Here is a 20,814-nt window from a genome sequence, read left to right as displayed (position 1 = left end):
GTGTATGTAACTACTGAGGATAAACAAGGCAATGTGCAACTATTTCACAGTTAGCATGTACTCTGAAAAATCTAAATTTGTACACTGTCAGTATGAGAAAGAAAACTGAAACAGAAATGGGGACTGACTGAGGAAACTCTGAGAGAGAACTGTAAAAGATTATTTATCCCACTGCTCTTTCTCATGCTGGTATTAATCCATAGGGAAATCCTTCAATTTGGTGGATCTCCACTGGATTAGCTACCCAGGTTGCAGCTTATATGGTATAGATTTCTGATGAAAACACTGCTGTAAGAAATAATAAATAAAGGAACAAACCAAACAAAAAAACCCAAACCTGAACCTTTACAAGGGTTTTTTTTTTCCATTAAGATATGTTTTTCTGAAGGGAGACAGGCTAGGTAATTTTTTCCTTACTTGAATATATATGATTCTTTAAAGAATTTATGGATTTTAGTTTGCTTTTATTTGAATTCAGAATTGACATTAAGAATATAACCTGGTGCTGTGACATACTGGATTTAGACCTTGTCTTTATGAAATAAGATATAAAATATTTCCTACCTGCAAACCCTGTCTTCTTAATTCGTAAACTGGAATATTTTCTGTGGTATCCTTCTGTGCTGGCTTGAATGAGGATAGCCACACTTTCTTTTCCTTTCTTCTCTGTATATGTAGAGAGGAAAATACATACATCTGCATGTGAAGTTAAGCCTGAAAGCAGGGGTTAAGCCTCAGAGTGTCTGTAACAGGCACAGCAGTTTACAGGACCTTAGGAGCTCTCACAAAAGTTGGTGGGAGCTATTCCATTGACTGCTTTGTTAGCTGCATCTGACTCTTGTTTAATAAATGGGGAATGTTAAAACATTCATACTCAGAAATGTCGATTCAGCCACTCTCCACTTCGACTTGCACTTCTGTGCAGAAAGGCTTAAAATGCCAGTTACAGAATTTAAATTAAAAAAGGTACATTTAAACAAAATTAAACAAAAAAGGGTATTTTATGACTCTGCAGTAATTTTTAAATTTCATTCTTACAAAACCTATTTATTGAACAATAGCATGTTACATCTTTTCAGAGTTTCCATAAAGCAGAAAACAATATGATGATATTTCTAAGGTCCAAGGTAAGCATCTCTCAATACAAGTCTGTTGGAGAATTTTGCTCAGAAATGGCTTATAGAGTTTTGTTCTGACATGCCATAATCATATACAGCTGATGGAAAAGTAAAAGGCAGCTGTGAGGAGCAAATTCTCACAGCCTGTTTCTGTAAACAGCTAAGTTCTCAGGCAGTCTTCTCATAACAGGTAAATATTCTGTCCTTGGCTGTTTTGGGAACAGACATGGAGGTTTTGAGAAAATAAATCTTGGATTCAATAACAAACCACAGGTATTGAAAACAAAAGGAGGGGTTAATGTGTAATCTGTGACCTATGATGAGCTCGGATTTTACAATATGCATGAGCTTAATTAACACCACTATAAAAGTGTGTGAGATCAATAGATTGGAGTTCGATGCTGATCAACAAGGATGGGTCGTTTCCCTTCGCTTTCAACACAAGTCCAAACTGGATTTGTGAGTCTGGATAGTATGACACTGAAAAAATGCTAAAATAAAAAAAACAATTAGATGTAAATGTGCAGCTGGAAAATTTCCTTAATGAAGGGCTACCTAAACTTGAATAGGTAACTATGCTTCTGTCTTTGACTCTGAATCTCCTGTTAAAATTGTCATATGTAAATTTTTATAAGGGTTTTTTTATATAGATCAGCTACTGACTAGAGAAGCATTGTACTCATATTTATGAAAACTCATACAATCTAAATAAAATTGTGAATACAAATATAAAAGATATAAACCACAAATTCCTTGACTGTATTTTGAAATTTCTAACTAGAGATAGAAATGTTTGTATCAATTGGAATTAAAGTATGGAGGGAAGAAAACCTAACAATATAAGTTGCTTTTCAGCTTTTTATCGCTGTTTTCGAAAGGTAGATTTGTATAGAGAGAAATTGATGTATAACTTTTTTTAGAACTATTTTAAGCCTAGCAGCATGGAAGAAAAGCCATGTCAATGAGCTGAATTTTGGGAGTCTGTAATGGAAATGGTGTAGTATGGGAATAAGTTTGTTTGCTACTGATCTGCTGGAAGCTACAAAGAGCTGATGGCAAGGAGGAACGTGGGGCTTCTTGCATGAGGGAAGGGCAGCCAGGCAGCAGCTTTGGAGAGCATCTCTTTCATCTAACTTTGGGTGTCACTCTGTCCCTAAGGTAGCTGAACAAATAGTGTCTTTTACCTTCTGCAGAGCTGCCAGTGGCGCTGTGGAGTGATAGTTCTAATTAAACTATTAGTTTGGGCTTTTGGATTAGATGAGTTAGATGATGTGGCTATTCCATCTAAATATATGACTTGATTATAGAAATCTTTAAGTATAGAACTCATTACTAATTTTGTGTGTATGAAGCATATAAAATGAGACAGCAGGCTTGGTTGGGTTGAAAATTGACTTTCTTTGCCAGTGTTTGCTTTGAAGAGGAAAGGCATTTTGGCTCAGCTGTTGTTGTAACGATACAAAACTCTCCTGGCAACTTTTACAAATGATTATACACCAGCTAACAGAGAGGTCTCAGAATACAAACATACACAGCGAAGTGTGGTCAAGTTGAGGGCATTTTCAGTGCCTTCTCTCTGGACAGGTTGCATGATCTAGGCCACAATCTGTGCTCCTGGGAACATTGAGAAAACAAGGAGAACAGGAGCTTGCAGCTTCCTCCCTCACCTTGCCAGTAAGACAGCAAGGGACTGATTCCTCGGCCTTTCTGCCATCTCACAAGTGATGGCACAGTGGTATCCATAGGTTTCATGAAACAATTACCCTCTTAGTCATTTCCTCCAAAGAGTCCTTTGAAAAGTGGGAATTTGTAATACTATAAAATGTAGCTGCTCTTTGCAGCTGTCAGCTGTAGTAGATCAAGTTATCAGTTTTCCACTGCGAGTCTTTAGTCCTGCTGCCAACGGCGACCTTATATATGGCTATAAATCTTCCCGGAGTGTAATAAAGGTGTACTGCATTTCACTGTAATGGGGAATGTCTTGCACAAAGACAGACAGCATTAGGAATTTTGTGTGTAATAGCCAGTGCTTCCCAATATCCATGTCAAAACAGAGGATGTAGGACTGTGGGCTGCAGAAATCATTGAGACATGTTGCAGTTTTCTATCCCCGAGTACTCTGATTTTATCATGGCGGTGCTGCTCTAGTTCAAGAGTTTGTGGTATTCGTTTTATAAACCTTATTCTGAGGTTCTTGCAGCTTTTCTGGTCTGCATGTCAGAAGTCATTCTGGAGAAAAAAAATCCCTGAACTAATTGCTATTGCTTTATTTATTTATTTTTCTTTTCAAGGTTAGAAATAGTTCAATCAAAATGTAAGTCTGACCTGAAAAATTCCACCTCTTTTGCAAGTACTGGAGTCAAAGCAATTTTATAAGGCATTTGGAGACTCAAAATTCAATAGGTAGCTAATTTGACTCACCAAAGAATCTATTTCCTATCTAAGTAAATTAGAAATGTAAGTTGGTTGTTTTCTAACTCTAGGAACTGAAATAGCTTTTAAAAAAAAAAGCCTCTAATTTATTTGGAAACTTCTGAAAATTAACCATAAAGGTTGAATTTTTTCGTGTGAAAGTCAATTTTTAGTACTGAACTGAATAGATAATGCAACAGTGTTGTGTCAGAGATTTTATTTCAGAACTGTTCTGTTATTTCTGAATTTGAATGAACTAAAACTAAATATAGTTAAAATACCAATGAGCTTTGTCTCACTCATTTATGAATTAAACATAGAGCTGTCACTATTTGTGAGCCTAAACAATACAAAATAGTATTTATTGTTTTGTAGAATTCTTAAAATGTTTAATAAAAGTACTCACTGGCTCTGATTTTCATGGTTGGATGACAGCATCCCGTTATTAAATCCCATTCCACCATTGTTGCATTCCAGTTATACTCATTTATAGTCTTTTGGTCAAATTAAGTTCTGTGCAAGTACAATTCCAGTGGAGAATTCCAGGTGCCATTCTTATGCAAAATTTCACTTTTTACCTGGTGTGTCTCACCCTGCATTGAGCCTGTGTGGCGCTAAGAGGTTAAGTGGGGAGGGGAACAGAGACATTTCGAGAGTAAAAGAGGAGCAGACTTGATAATAGCCTTCAGCTTGCTTTTTGTTGTTGCTCTTTTTAGCTGACTCTTATGACAAGATGTTGCATATTAAGAATTTGCTCCTATCATCAAGTTTTTTAGCTCAAAATGTATTCTGTATGTACACATACATGTGAATACACAACTTGTCCTACAGCTCACAGAGGTAAAAATAGACCAAGTTGGATACTTTGTTGTCGTTGATTTTTTCTTGGAAGTGTACTACCTTTTTGCAGTTTTGTTTATATCAGTGTGATGATATATTCCAAAAATCTATCCTAGATGACTGTAGAGCATACAAAAATAAGCCACATCATATAATACATAGAAAATTATGCCCACAACCACAAAGACCCAACTTCCTTTCTAATCCCCTTCCCACCATTCCTTTCCCCTAAAAACAGAGGTATAATGCTTTCCTTCTCTGTCCCTGAAGATGAAATTAGGACTCTTTCCACATTTTCTGTATCTAGGTAAATGGAAGGAAAGAAGAATAAAGGCAGAATGATATCAGGGCTGAAATTCAGGGCATGGTTCTGAGTGTTAGCCCTGGAGCCGCCTGGGTTAAGGGTTTCAGGTGTCCTATGTGACATACACATGCTGCAGGCTGCAAAGCAGGAGGTGGAGGGAAAGGCTGCACGGCTCTGTGTAGGGGGAAAGGGGAGGGATCCAGGTCACAGCAATGAATGAGGCAGGCTGATACATATCACCTCAATACCTGATACAAAAAAGTCGGTGATTGTTCCTGTCCCTTATGGGGCTTCTAAACTCTAAGGGAAAATTTGGTTTCTATGAAGATGGTCTTTAAAAATTATGTCCAGAGCTGTGAATGCTTGCAGCAACTATCCCCTGGCAAGTCTGTTTCAGAAAGATTCTTATGAATTCTTTCAAATGGTTTCTTGGAATGTTTAAAGCCTAAATCCATGACCTGCTTCTTCATAAGAGCTGCAGTTTTTTCTTCATTTCCAGAAGACATAAAATACCTACCATTTTCATCAGTTCTCAAAAATTTAAGTTTGAAGAAAGCTGAGTCTCATTTGGGCCTATGAATCCATCTGTTGCATCCTGTACTTCCCAGTACCTTAAGAGTTTTTTTCAACTGAGAAAAAGTATTCATAATATCATTTCATTAGGCCTTTTTAGGGTAGTTTTTTCGTGCACATCATCAAAGCCATTGCAATTGTTTCTTTTCCAGTGTTTAATATTTGCTGCACCCACCACCCAGTTCTAAAATCCTTTGCCTGTAGCATTTGTGTTTCAGACTGGATGAATAAAATTTTAAGGATTTTCATCACTGTCCTATCAGGATTTTTAACTCAAATTTGTCGCATAATCTTTTGTGCAACTTATATTTAAATGCACTTCAATCTTAATTTTCTGCATCTTCTAGCAAGGGAATATTCTGTTGTATAAAACATGCAAACTTTTAATGATACCCATTGGAAACCAGAGTTCATAGATTCTAAATGCTGGTCTTTATCTTGGAATTCAATAGATCAAATGCCAGCTGCTTGGAAAGCATTTCTGAGCAGTAACATGTATGCTCTGTTTCAATTTTCTTTGCTCTGCTTTATTCACTAAAGCGGATGTCTCTCAGATGTTTGTTACATTTTCTGTTTATTTTAGTAGGAGTTTTATAAAGTTAATTCAGAGAAAGTGCATCAAGTGAAAAAGGTGAGAAAGGTGACTGAATTGAAGCTGTTCCTCAATCTCTGTAATGATTCATCTTGCTCACTGCAAAGCTGTAGTAGATGCACAACCTAGCATGGGTGCCACATCTGTGTTAGATGGTGTTCACAAAAGGTGGTTTAGGGCCAGCAAGGTGCTGTCAAGACATCAAAGAATGTGTAGCCCAGACATGCCTCCAGAGGCCAGTTTGCTTTTCATAGACTGGCTCATTGGAAAACATCAGATTTCTTCTGCTTTGCGCTACCTTTGTGGAGTACAGAGATTACAGCTTTATGTGCATAAGGCCCATGGAAATGTGTGGTTGCTTCTTGCTACCTTCTGTTTCTATTGTTAACAACACAAGCAAGGAGCAAAGCTGTTTGCTAATGTTTCCCTGTTGAATACTGTGACCCTTAATTTGGATGTCCACTACTTGAGTAGATTATCTTAACTGAAACATATTTTGTTTGTAAATATTTTGTAAACTGAAAACCCTCACAGTTTGCAAATAAAACTGGTCTCTCTGAAGGACAGTGTAATTTTAATTATATGCAGGCTTGATTCTGATCCCACTGAGGGACCAGACTGGCCATTCTATTTGGAGCCAGGCAAATTGGCTTCTTAAGAACACAGCCACGTTCACTTCAGCACTGAAAAGAGTCTCTTGTGGGCAGAATGATTCAGGTATCCTTGTTGAAGTTTATTGTACAGTTTGGCAAAACTTGTCTACTTCTATTCATACCTGATGTCTGAGTAGAACTTAGGGTGAGGAATGCCAAAATATATCTCATAGCAATAAAAGACAAAAATCACAAAATAAATAGATATTTTTCTTTTTATTTTTCAGAATATTGCAACACTTTCACACTACTGCTGAGGATTACACCATCATTTTCACATCTGGATGCACAGCTGCACTTAAACTGATAGCAGAATCATTCCCTTGGATACCTGAAGGCACAAAGCAGCCCAGCAGTCGATTTTGTTACCTAACGGACAGCCACACATCTGTAGTTGGTATGAGGGGCATAACTGCTTCAATGAATGTCTTGTCTGCTCCAATAAAACCAAAGGAAATTTTGGTAGCAGAAAGCAGGTTACCAGCTGAAGAACAAAACTGCACAACACCTCATCTATTCTCTTACCCAGCTCAGAGCAATTTCTCTGGTACCAAATATCCCCTTTCATGGATACAGGACATAAAATCTGGAAGACTCTGCCCCATCAAACTACCAGGGAAGTGGTTTGTTCTACTAGATGCAGCCTCGTACGTGAGCACTTCTCCATTAGACCTGGGAGTTCACCAAGCTGACTTTATCCCCATCTCATTCTATAAAATCTTTGGATTCCCAACTGGTTTAGGAGCATTATTGGTAAACAACAGGATTGCTCCCCTCTTGAGGAAAACCTATTTCGGAGGTGGAACTGCAGCTGCCTATCTCGCAGGAGAGGATTTTTATTTCCCCAGGAAATCCATAGCAGAAAGGTAAGATTTTGTTTAACAAAACAAATTTTTGCTTTTGATTTTTTACTGATACTATTTGCAGTATCATTTGCATTAGACAAATGTCTCAGGCTTGGCATATACACTGGGCTATGATGCATGTTCTTTTTATGCAGTTGGATAGGTATCTCACATCTGACACAGTTTGTCTTATTATTCTTTTCTCTTAGCTAAAGAACATCATCTGAAATATCTACCTTCCGTTCCTGATCTAGTTTGCCAAAACTGCTAAAAATATAAGGCTTCATTCTGTGACATTTTAGGCTTCATTCAGTGACATAAAGGTCAATCCATGCATTTTTTAATTTGAATTTAAGGTACCTCAGTAGAAACTTGATTGTTTTTGAAACTCCTCACCCAAAACAGCCAGAGCAAGGTTGATCACACAGCATAGCTACCCTCAGTGAAATTGCAAAGTTAATTCTATGTATTTCACTGGAAATGTGCAGTGCTTTACCTTCAAGACAAGCTTTATCAGAATAACAAATTCTGTAAAATACATTACCTACAATGAATGCTTGCAGTGCTCTTATTCCTTGGCTGAGGTTCTGAAATAGCTCTGAAGCTCTCCTACAGAAAATAGAGAACACCTAAAGGAGGTCAAATATTCACACATAAGAAAATGCAGGGCAATAAGGTAAGCTTCACCTTAAGTTCCTGAACACGCTGAAGTAAGGTAAACTTCACCAGTACCTGAACACACTGAAGTGCCACTCTTAGTGATGCTTGGTCTCTCTGCCCCTCTCCTTCATGTCAGCAACAACTTGCAGTTAAGGGTCTTTCTTCCTGTCTCACATCTGCACAAAGGAAATGCTAGAGATCAGCATTTCATCACAGGATCATAGAACAGTTTGTGTTGGAAAGGACCTTAAAGATTGTCTAGTTCCATGCACCCTGCTGTGGGCCAAGACACCTTCCTTTAGACCAGATTACTCAGAGGCCCCTCCAGCCTGGCCTTGAACACTTGCAGGGATGAGGCATTGAGGAACTTCTCTGGGCAACCTTTTCCACTGCCTCACTACTCTTACAGTAAAAAAATTCTTCCTCATATCTGATCTAAATCTTCCCCCTTTCCATTTGAATTTCCCTTTGTCCTGTCAGTATACACCCTTGTAAAAAGTCTCTCTCCAGTTCTCTTGTAGGCCTCCTTCAGGTAAGGGAGACTGCTGTAAGGTCTTCCCTGAACCTTCTCTTTTCCATGCTGAACAGCCCCAGCTCTCTCAGCCGGTCTTTGTAAGAGAGGTACTCCAGTCCTCTGAGCATTTTCATGACCCTCTTCTGGACTCACTCAAACAGATCCATTTCCTTTCTATGTTGCATGCCTCAGAGCTGGATGCAGCATTCTGGGGGGGGGTCTCATGAGAGCAGAGCAGAGGGGCAGTATCCCCTTCTCAACCTGCTGGCCACACTGCTCTGGATGAATCCCAGGACGTGGCTGTCTTTCTGGGCTGCCAGCACACTCATTGCTGGTTCATGTTGAACTTCTCATCAATCAACACATCCAAGTCCTTCTCCCCAGGGCTGATACCAGTTCATTCTCCACCCAGCCTGTATTTGTGTTTAGGACTGCCCTGAACCATGTGCAGGACCTTTTACATGACATTGTTGAGATTTATGATATTCACACAGGTCCACCTCTCAAGCCTGCCAAGGGCCCTCTGGCATCCCTTCCCTCCAGTGTGTCAGCTGCACCACACAGCTTGGTGTCATTGGCAGACTTGCTGAGGCTGCACTCAGTTCCACTGCCTACGTCGCTGACAAAGATGGGGAACAGTGCCAGTCCCCATATCAACCCCTGAGGAACAACTCCTATCACTGATTTCCACTTGGACATCGAGCTATTGGTGGCAGCTTTTTACATGTCATCATCCAGCCAAGCCATTCACTCATCCACTGGGGGCTCCATCTGTCAAACCCATGCCTGTTCAGTTTAGGAGCAAGAGTGTCATGCAAGACAGTGTCAAGTGCTTTCCACAAGTCCAGGTAGATGATGTCACTTGCTTGTCCCTTATCCACCAAAGCTGTAGCACCATCATAATAGGCCACCAAAAATGTTAGACGTGGTTTGCCCTTGGTGAAACCATGTTGGCTGGCAGAAATCACCTTCTTATTTAACTTAGCATAATTGCCAGTGTGATTGCTCCATGTTCTGGCTGGGCACCAAGGTGAGACTAACCAACATGTAGCTCCCCAGGTATTCCTTTCCTCCCTTTTTAAAGGTGGGGGTTCCAGTCACTGGGAACTTCACCTGGCCGCCATGACTTCTCAAATACAATGGAGAGTGGCTTAGCCACTTCATCCACCAGTTCCTTCAGGACCCACAGCTGCATCTCATCAGATGCCATGAACTTGGTCACCTTCAGATTCCTTGGATGGTCTCAAATCTGTTATTTTCCTACAGTTTTCCTCATTTCTCCAGTTCTTGCCTTTTCATTCTGTAACTTGGGCAGTGTGGCTGGAGCACTTGCCAGTCAAGACAGAGGCAAAAAAGTCATTGAATAAAAGCCTTGTCCATATCCCAGGTAACCAGGTGTCCTGATCCCTTCTGGTGAGAGCCCACATTTTTCCTTTTACTACTAATGTACAGTTTTTCTTGTTTCCTTTGATGTCCCTGTCAAAATTTAATTCTCTCAGGGCTCTACCTTTTCTAGCCTGATGTCTAGCGGCTCAGACAACCCCTCTGTATTCCTCCCAGGTTACCTGTTTTTGCTTCCACCCCCTGCAGCCTTCCTTTCTGTGTTTTTGTTTGTTCAGAGGCTCCTTGTTATCCATGCAGGCCTCCTGGCATTTTTGCCTGACTTCCTCTTTATTAAAATGCATCATTCCTAAGCTTGGAATAGATGACCCTTGAATCTTAACCAGCTCTCTTGCCTCACTCTTCCTGCCAGGGCTTTATCCCACAGTATTCTAACAAATATGATATATATATTGATAAATAGATACATATAAAATCATAGCCCTTGGGAAAGGCTAGAGGTGAATAGAGGAAGTGGTAAAAAAAGCCCGTCATTCCTTTCAGTTGTTTATGGATGTGTATTCAGAAGCACGATGCTCTGCATCTCCCATGATGTGAATATCTGACCTTTCACTGTGTGCAAAATGATGCTTCATGTATTGCACCTCTTCTGGTGAATGCTGCTGGGGGGCTCTGGTTCTGGACTGGTAAATGCAGAGGCTGGCTGCATTCACCTGGCTCTTGCTAGATGAGACCATGCATTATTTCTGAATTGGATGTTGGTACAGTGAATGTCCAGTTAATCTTTTAATATAGAAATAAAAAGAACAGGGAAATATTGCCATTCAGACCTCTGTGTCTGACTTTTCAAACCATAAAGGCTTTGAAGCACAACTCTCACTGAAATACAGGATAACAGGGCGTAGAAATCATGGGATCCCAGGGTGCTCCTGCATCATCTGCGAGCCAAGGATAAAACTCCCTTTAATTTCACCTGGGCAGGCTCTAGTTTCCAAGCAGCTTTTCTAGAGGTAATTGATACATGACTCCTGAGACTGCATAGCAGATGAAAACATCTGAAATCTGTTTTAGATCTCAGTTGTGCTTTTATACTTTCTCTAATTAGGAAGGGAAAGGTGTGTGGGAACCTGGAGGGGTACTCTATTTCTGTATCTTTTTCAAGAGTTTTCAAAAGTTGACTAATTATAAATCTTTCATGTATCTGTGGCTCCCACTGTTTCAAGGGCTTTTTTATTGAGTTCAGAAGAAGGGCCTGCTTTACCCGTCTTCTACTACAGAGTTAGAAACAAAGGAAATTGGCTTCTGCGTCTGGGTACACAATGCGTAATCTTTGGTATGAGGGATTAAAACTAAAATAATCAAAACTGACAGCTGGATGCTAGCTCCCATTAAACACCAAAGTGTCATGCAGACAGTCTAAGTCATTGTTCATAGGTCAATATTTATACTTGGCATCATCTGATCCTTTGGTTGTTATTTGAAAAGCCAATATTTAGAAGTTCATGTTTAGGGCATTACTGATGCAGTCCATAACTGTGAAGACTTAAAGTTCTGCCTGGGGAAGCTTGATGTTTTCAAACGTAGGTCAGGAATCAGGACAACTTTCTTGAAGAGTAAAAACAATGTGTTGCATTGACATTCTCAATCAATGTGATTCAAGCTATATCACCTTTTTATTTTTTTTTCTCTTAGCTGCTATGGGTTTTGCTTTGTTGTGTTTTCCCAATAATGAAATACAGGCAGAGCAGTTAGGAACAGAACTACTACACTTCAAATGAAATGCCAGGTCACTATAGCCAGAGTTAATGTGATTACCTTATCTGTGGGCCACATTTCCATTTCTTTGCTAGTGGCTGAAACACTTGGGTAATTATTTGTCACATGAACAGCAGCTCTAGTCAGGTTTTATCCCTGCCATATTGCAGTAAGGAACCTCTGTCCTTGTAGGCATCCAAACCCAACTGGCAAAAGCCCTGAGCAACCTGCTCCAGCTGGACATGCTTTATGCCGGAGGTTGAATTTGAGATTCCCAAGGGTCCTTTCCAGCCTCTGTGCTTCTGTGATTGATTTTGTGCACCTCTCCCAAGCTCCATCTGCATTGTCTCTTCAGAGGTGTCTTTGTAATTCCAAAAGGTTTTATTTTTAATTTTCTTCTTTTTTAAAAATGCTTTTTTACAGTGTGTGATTAGTATTCGGCTTGAATACACTAAAACATGTCATTTCATGTGGTAATTCATAAGGAAACTTGAACTCTAGCAAATGTCATTGGAAAAGGAGATTTGAATATATGTGTCTGAGTGCCACTAGCAGAGGGTATTCCCCATTCACACATAATCCAAGAGTACTAAGAAAATAGCTTTTTCTAAGTCAAGGTGAAACATAAGTGGAAACATGTAAGAGGATACAGTTTATCCATCTTTCCATCCCAGGATTGTCAAAATGGTTGCCATTTTTCTTAATAGATACAGCTTTTGCTAGTGTTCCTTGTACTTTGTTGTTCCTGCTATATAAATTAATGTACCACAGTCTCTTTTACATTTCTTTAATACCCTTAAATCACTTCCACATTTTTCCATTTCATGTCAGTAGCCAATCTTCCTATCTCAACTTTTAAAATCATGTTTATTGTATTTTCATCCTTGTATCAAACAGCTTGACAAATTACTATTATCATTCACAAATCTAGCCTCATTTCCCTTTTTTTTTCTGCATAGCATGAGATAATAAAATAATATGATTATGGATAGCAGGAATTCAGCGATAAAATATTCATCATCTGCCCTATTTTTCTTTTGTGTCTGGGAGTGCTATTCAGAATCTGATCATGCTGGAATTTATGACTAAGGGAAAAGGAGCTATTGTGTTATCTCTAAATTGGGTATCTGCATCTGAGTCTAGCAGTGTGAAATATCTAGAGCATTAGGTGTTGTATGTTGTTCATTTCCAAATTCACTTTCAAAACTTTGGAAATCCAGGTGACACGACTTTGTCCCTGACAAGTTTTAGTGACTCTCGCCTCTGCTACTTGAATAATTTCACAATCCCAAAGCAGCACCTACACTTTTGTAGTCTATTACGCATTGCACTTAGCCACATGAAGTTTCTTAATTCTTGGTGCTGTGGCTAGAGATCTCTGGGACAACTCTGTACATGCTTATGTAGTGTATACTGACATGGTTTGGGCCCTCAGTTGCATTCTGGGTTTGTGTGTGCTGAGGAGAAGGGAAGGAAGCAAGGAATGGAAAATAGAGGCAGAAAGCTAGGGATGAAAACGAGGGTCCCAAGAGCTGGAGCTGAGACAAAATCCTGAGGCTGGGTGGTGGGGATGCAGCAGCTTGAGAATCCTTTGGCAAATAAAGCTGATCTGCCTGAAGCAATCTCTTTAGCATGATCATTTCTGTCAGCCTAGAAAGAAAGAATATACTGATGGGTTATGGCTTATTCCACCAAAGTTCTTCATAGTGCTGAGAAATCACCCAGGGCCTGGACTGTGCTGAGAAGAGCACAGTCTTTATGTGCAAGCTCACCTTGTAGTCTGGCACATGCTCATTGGCTCCCCACATGAGGACTCTGGCCATCTGCCCATAATTACTTTAATGTGGTAAGTGGACTAAGTGTCACCCTGTCAAAACCACGTTTTGTTTAAGCATTTTGCTATGCTGCTTCTGCATTTTTGTGATGTTTAGAGATCTCCAACCAGAGCCACTTATGGGAGAATTTCCAGGGCCACTTATGGGAGAATTTTCTGAACAAGCACCCTTTCAAATTGCAGTGATGGATTTCAGATTAGATACTTCGGAAGCGACGGGATCTTCATCTAATTTTTAATGGGTGTTTGCACCATGAGAATGGCTTCTGCACCTGGCAGTCATGTTGCAGCTCCTAATAGGGACTTGTAACAGGGATCAAGACAGTGAACAAGTCTTTTCCTTCCTCTCAGCTCCCAGTGCCACCCTGTCCTGCAGAGATGAGAGGTCAGAGGTCCTTGAGAAGAATTACATAGCACTCTCACTCAGCTGCTCCCTGTGTCTGAAAGGCAAAGTCCTTTCATTTAACTGATAGAAATTAATTCTGACAACTTTGATGACTGTTTTTCAAGACAAGAGCTGTGGAAAAATAAAAGGGTAACTGTAAGAAGGTTCAACTAACCAGTTATTCTTTCCCTTCTCTGCTGAAGTGTTAAGTATCTGCTGGCAAGCTTCATGCAGTCTGTTTTGTTACCTCTCAGGACATCCAAAGTGGCAGCTGACATTTGCTGTGTTTTTCTGCCAGCCATCACTGCAGCCAGCCAAATTCTTCAGTATTTGATGCAAAGGGAAGTTTTGCTCATTTTTTTTTACTCCAAGTCCCACGATTATGAAGGCATCCGTGTATCATTTTGCAGTCTAATCCTCTGGGTGATTTTTTTCAATACTGAAGTTGTTTCATTCCCCAGCGTAGTCAGAATAAACTGAAAATTCTACATCAATGACCCAAATGCTATCCTGAGGGGATCACTTTTGATCTTGATTCACTATGGGATTCACCTTAAATATGCTGAATCTGGGATAAACTGAAAGCAGTGCACCTGATAAATGCTTGTAGAGCACAACCAGTCACTTGAAAACATGTTTTTTGACTTGGATTAGTGGATAATCACCCAAACAGAAGCAATAATGTAGGTAAAACTTTGAAGAGGCAATAGAGTTGGCAGAGGTGGCTTCTGTTATACAGCCAGCCCCACCTCTATTCATTTGCACACTCCTGGAGTGTCCAAATACCAGGGTGCTATCTACAGTGTGGAAACAAATACAGGAGGTGTTTTCCTCAGGCAGGGGAAGTCATGGATCTTGCATGCTTTTTAGAAATGTTCAGCATAATGAAATCAATAAAACCCAGAAATACAAAGAATTTTTTAACTGTACTATAGATTCTCTTACTTGGAAGTAGGCTGATCTAACTAGCCATGTTTCATCTTTTGTTTTGCAAGTGCCATTGAAAGCCAGTAGAAATCATGGGCCCAGTGTAGCCACATGCCTACCACAGAGAGGCACACGTAAATCACAGCAAGCACCAATCTGTATTGTTGGGAAACTCCATCCCACTGTATGAATAGAAACCAAATTATTCATTTATGAAATAAACCTTATAAACTGCTAGAGAGATACAGCACATTCATTTTTTGAAAAAGAAAAATGTGGTGCTCATTGTAAAATGCATTTTTCTTAAAATATAAAGTGTTTTGGAATGATAGCAAGGAAGAACGGAATTGTGGTCTCTATCAGAATTTCATTTTGCCTTTGATCAAATACAGTAAAAATTTTGCTTGAAACAGGATGTATCTTTGAAGTCATTGTGGCTAACAAAGTGACATAACATCGTTTTACTCTATGGAGTTCTTCTGCTCCTATTTAGAATCAAACCTTTTCCCTAATACTTCTCTAAAGGCTTTGTAAATTTCTAGCACCAGCTATTGTGACTTTACAGAATTGGTTTTCTACTCATAAATTTATGGCACATTTTTAATTATGCTTTGTAGATTTTATATTTGTGATTAATTAGCCTGTTTGATATATGAGTATATATAATGATAACTTGTTTGGCACAAAAAAATCACATTTTTTTCTTTGCCATTTGTACTGTCTGCTTAAAATGTCGCGATGCTGGATGTAAAAGGGTGAGACTGGCTTTTTGACCCAGACAGTATTTACAATATACAAGTTGTATTTAATTAATGTTAAGGGATTGATTTACTTCAAAGTGCAGGAATTAAAGCTTTTTCTCTCTCTCTTTACCTCAGGCAGTTCTTAGTAACAGGAATTGCTGTAAATACTCCATGGTATAGTATATAATTAGTATAATGCTCTTTATTTGACTCCTGAAGTCTCAGAGACAAAAGCATGAGCTAAGGCAGACATATGGAAGAGCTGTAACTGCTATCAGGGGGTCAATTTAGATATTTAACATTATTTTAACCTAGTTTTTATGTGCCCTGAATCCTCTGGCATCTGTGTGTGCACTTAAATACTTTCCAAGGCAATGCTGAAATTGTTCTGAATTGGCTGCTGAAACTTTTTTGGCTTCTTTGGAGTGAGTTAGGTCTCATTTTACATGGTGCAGCCTGAGATGTGCAGAAAGCACCAGGTCTGGGCAGCAGCATGTGCCTGCCCACAGGTCTAGTCCTGCACAGAGCATGTCCCTGGACCTCTTCAGAACCTCCCAAACAGGAAGGAATCCTTCTCAAATCTTTCCTCCTATCACAGGAAAGCCTTAGTTTTTTTCTCTTAGTTTTTGAGGAGAACAGGGAAGGAAGAATGGTTTTCATGTGTGTGTGTGGGGGGTGTGTGTGTGTGTGTGTGCATTTTTCCATGTTCTTTCCTAAGAAGGAAGGTCATCAGGGCAAGAAATTACTATGACAAAGTGTTTATATCTTCTATTTTACAACTTTATAAAACATGAGATAATGTGGGCAGGAGAAAGGTGTGAGCTAATAGAAATAAGAACAAGCAGAATGGACATGGAAAAAATGCAGGAATGTTGAAGCAATGTGTCTGTAAGGGTGCCAGCCCCAAGCCCCAGATTTGGTGATGTGAGGTTGCTGCTGCGAGGGTGGCAGCTCTGAATGGGGAGAGGCAAATCTGCCCTGGGAGCTGACCCATCCACATGAGGGGGCTCTTTTAGGCAGGATGGGGAGGGCTTGGGATGTTAGGAGCAGATGGGGAAATCCAAGAAATGCAGCTCAATGTCTCTGTCTCCTCATGCGTCTCTGTCCCACAGATGAGTGGTGTGGGCCTGTTGGAAGCTGTCATGAGCTTTGGATGAAGGCCTTTTCCTTCAGCATGTGCCTAAGCTCCTGGCATGTCTTCTGCATGGATGCTGCCATCATGGGCTTCCAAGAAGCCATTGTAATCTGTGGTTTCCTATATTTTCTGTTTTGATGAGTAAATGAGTCCAAACTGCAGGATCCTGCTGTGCATGGCTGCCATGCCACCCAGTCCTTCTGCCAGCTGGGTTCACTTTGCGCTGCAGAATAGGACACGCGGGCCCACACGGGGATTCAAGACTCACACATGCATGCTCACATCTGTGAAGATGTAGTTTAATTTCCCACTCGTGGATGAGAGCTGAATGCCACATAGCACTCTCAGTGTCCAGGCAGAGCAAAGTAACCAAGACTGTGAGCCCCACACCAATCCATTTGCTAGGTCTGATGGTGAGCTGGTGCCTTTGCAAGTGCAGCCCTGTGACAGACCAGGGGTGCCTCTCCAGAGACACACACCCCAGGAGCAAGGTTGTCTGGCTTCACAAACCCTTCATTTTAAACCTTCTTGGTTTCAACAGTTGTGTCATTTTTCAGTTGAAACAACTCTTAGGCTTAGGAGATAGTGCTGTGTTGGGTTTTAAAAAGAGTAATGCACAGCAGTGAAAATTGTGGGGAGGGGAATCTGTTCTCCAATTCAAAAAAGCACTGAGGCTTATTTATTTCAGTCAGTCTCTGATTCAAAAACTTCTTGAGCTTCAGCAGAGGTGTCAGCTTATACTTTAAGTCAAATAAGTTTATACTAATTGCATTGGTGTATTTCTGTATTGATCCTTTTGGAATCAAAACTTTTAAGAAATACTTATATTCTCCCTTCTCACAGAAATTCCTGTCCCCATACTACTTGTATGGATTTAGTTTAATTTTTTTTTTTGTGGACAGTGGGCAGAGGAAGGCATGGTAAAGTGCCTGGCATTTAAAATCCCTGACTGAATGCCTTCCAAATTTAGTTTTTCAAAAATGGGATGGGACAAGGTAGTTTCCTTTAACATTTTGTCCTTAATGGAAATAGTCATTGCATAATGAAGAAGTATGCTCCTCTAATAGAAACTGCTGCTAAGGTTATGTCAAGAAATGCCTGACCATGAATGACGAAACATCTCCTCTACTATAATGTACTAATACATTGTAATATCGTGAATTGATGTTAATCATTCTTGCTTACTTTTATTTGCCCATTTCTTGCTTGTCCAGCAGGAAAGGACTAAAAATCAGTGGGTTTCAGCGTGATGTGCATGGATCCCTTGAGATCCATGAACTCACTGTAAAGGCTCCAGCAAAGGAAACGGAGACATCTCCATGTGGCATATCATGTGGCAATTGCAGATTTGACCTTTTGAAAGAGATCTTCACCTTCACTGATTTTTTTTTTCTAGTTTGGTGACTTTCTTCCCCTCATAATCATGCTTCTAACATCTGTTTTTGGAATGGTATTCATAATCAGACTTATTCTTTTCAGTATCAGCAGAGGCGTCTTATCATTTAAGAAAAGGATATGTTTTTCTAGTCTAAACAACATCAGAATGCAAGAGAGCAAGATGAAATGCCATAAAGATTTGTCTGTTCATAGCAAAAAACCTACAGAACTATCTTAATTTTAGTACTCAGAGTATGTGGCTTCTTATTTGATACCCATATTGTTTTATATTTTATTTATAGCTAAGCTACAGGGAGTAACTTTTTTAAAAAAGCTTAGTGTTCACTACCTTCCTAGTGGTAAAAAAGAGATATGTAGAAATAGAGTAGTTTACATGTTTGGATGACAACACTCAACCTAATATTTGAATGTTACAAGTACAAGCATGGATTTGGTCTAGGTTCTTTTTTTTCATCTTCTTACTAGTCAAATATATGCAAGAGTGCATCTGGCTGTTGTGCTCTTGGGAACCCGTGAAAGAAACATCTACAGGCTTCTCAAACAGATTTAATTGAGAAGAAAAAGGAAAATATTGATGCTCTTGAGAAAAAGGGATTTTACAGTCTTCCTTAACTTTCACATATAAGCAACGGTTTCCAAAAATGGAAATACACAGATTTGATTAAACACTTGGCTGTCACATTAGTGTCTGTTCATGTTCAATTAAAAAATTCAGAGGGATTCTCTAGCATTATAATAATCTACTTTTTAATATCTATGCATTTATATTATCAAGTAACATCTGCTATGGCTTAATAACTGTGTCAAATGATTGTAACAGCTTTATTTTTAGTGAATTTAATGATAAAAAGTTTTAAAGTTACAGCAGGGAAAGTATATATGCTGAAAGGATTGTATCTCCTATTTCAGACTTTGTGGCAGACATTTTACCATTATGTTTTCAGTTGTACTCTGAAGTGGCCCTTTCTTTTTTTTTTTTAATTGTTGCTGATGCCAACAGTCTTTAAGTTCAGTGATATAAATTGGATGGATTTTCCCCGTAACATTCACTTCTAAAAAGTGGTTAGTATGAATCTAACTCTTTTTATCACTCATTTTGGCTTTATATTAGAAGTATCTTGATTGATCTTAAGTTAGCTACACTAATATATGTCCAGTTTAAGTGGGAAAAATGGTGTGATGATTTTGTCACTGACAGATCTGGCAAAGTCTGTCCTCTTAAGCAAATCAATAAATTGATGCCAACTAACAGGAACCCAGTTAACTCTTCCTAGAAAATAGGGTATGTTTTTTGAGTTTTCTGCTGTAAGTATATGAATGAAGGCAAGTGCTTTGAAGTTTCCATCCATATTAAAAAAGGGTGTTGTTCATGTCATAACATGTTTAGGTCTTGGGTTTTCTGTATATACATTTTTCTGTGTTTTATCATAACGGGTTAGTTTAGAAGGACAGTTTCAAAATAAATAGCCATTGTTAGCCCTAGATTTTTTGACTTTGTCTTGAGAAAGATAAATTATAAACCTTGCATGAGCTTTTATCCAGTTAAGTAAAGCAGGTGTATACATATAAGAAATCAAGAATCACAGAATATGCTGAGTTGAAAAAGACTCACAAGAATGATCAAGTCTGTCTCCTGATCCTGTGACATATTCTTGAGAGCACTGTTCCAGTGCTTTTTGAACTCTCTCAGCCTTGGTGCTGTAACCACTTCCCTGGGGAGACTGTTCCAGTGCCCAGCCACCCTCTGGGTGAAGAACTTTTTACTAATATACAACCTAAACCTTCCCAGACACAACTTCAGGCCATTCCCTCAGGTTCTGTCACTGGTCACCGCAGAGAAGAGATCAGTGTCTGCCCCTCCTCTTCCCCTCATGAGGAATTTGTAACCATGATGAGGTGTCTCCTCAGTCTCCTTCAAGTGACCTCAAACCAAATGACCTCAGCCACTCCTCATTTGGCTTCCTCTCAAGGCCCTTCACCATCTTTGTTGCCCTCTTTTGGATGGTCTCAAAAAGCTTAATATCTTTTTAATATTTTTTTACCCAAAACTGCACTCAGAGTTCAGTGTGAGGCTGCCCCAGTGCAGAGCAGAGCAGGACAATCCCCTCCCTTCCTGGCTGGTGATCCTGTGCCTGATGCACCCTAGGACATGCTTGGCCCTCCTGGCTGCCAGTTCACTGCTGATTCATGGTCAATTTGCCATTGATCAGGACCCCCAGGTCCCTTTCCTTGGCACTGCTTCCCAGCATCTCCTTCCCCAGTCTGTCTGTACATCCACAGTTGTCCCATGTCCAGCGTAGAATCTAGCACTTTCCTGGATTTTTAAACTTCATGCAGTTGGTGATTGCCCAGTCCTCTGAGTTGCTGAGATCTCTCTGCAGGGCCTTCTTGCCTTCATGGGAGTCAACAGCTCCTTCCAATTTTGTGTCATCTCTCAACTTGCTTAGTATCCCTTCCAGTCCTTCGTCCAAGTAACTTATAAAGATGTTGAAGGGAACAGGGCCTAAAACAGAGCCCTGCACAACACATCCTTCACTGCCAAATACCTGTGTGTAGACACCAAGTTATCTCTAATCATTTTAATGATAAACATTTGTAACATTTTTCTAGTATAATTCAAATCCCCTTGCTGTGTGGCAAAAATCTTTCAAAATAAGGTTTTACACATCAGATACGTTAGTATGGCTCTTTGCTAGGACAGTACATATAGCCCCAGAAAGGTTGTGCCCTGTTGTGCTAAAAGCCCAGGAAGAGCCTTTGCTGGCATTCAAAAACATGACACAGT

At 39.7% G+C, this 20,814-nt stretch overlaps 1 protein-coding gene across 4 annotated transcripts in view; it reads left to right on the top strand.

Moving 5' to 3' along the window:
• The window catches only part of MOCOS (molybdenum cofactor sulfurase), a 208,428-nt gene that overhangs the window by 76,970 nt on the left and 110,644 nt on the right, over nt 1-20,814 (top strand). For all 4 annotated transcript variants that reach the window (XR_009419401.1, XR_009419395.1, XM_059481952.1 and 1 more), the window contains exon 4: nt 6,720-7,358. Coding sequence is in view for 2 of the 4 variants with exons in the window: in XM_059481952.1 (XP_059337935.1) it covers nt 6,720-7,358 (639 nt within the window). In the remaining 2 variants the exon portion in view is untranslated. The remainder of the gene's footprint in view (nt 1-6,719; nt 7,359-20,814) is intronic.

This window comes from Ammospiza nelsoni, chromosome 1 (assembly GCF_027579445.1).
Source record: "Ammospiza nelsoni isolate bAmmNel1 chromosome 1, bAmmNel1.pri, whole genome shotgun sequence".
In the NCBI taxonomy this organism is placed as follows: domain Eukaryota; kingdom Metazoa; phylum Chordata; class Aves; order Passeriformes; family Passerellidae; genus Ammospiza; species Ammospiza nelsoni.
Note: the sequence above shows the minus strand (reverse complement) of the source record. Positions and strands in the feature narration are given on the sequence as shown.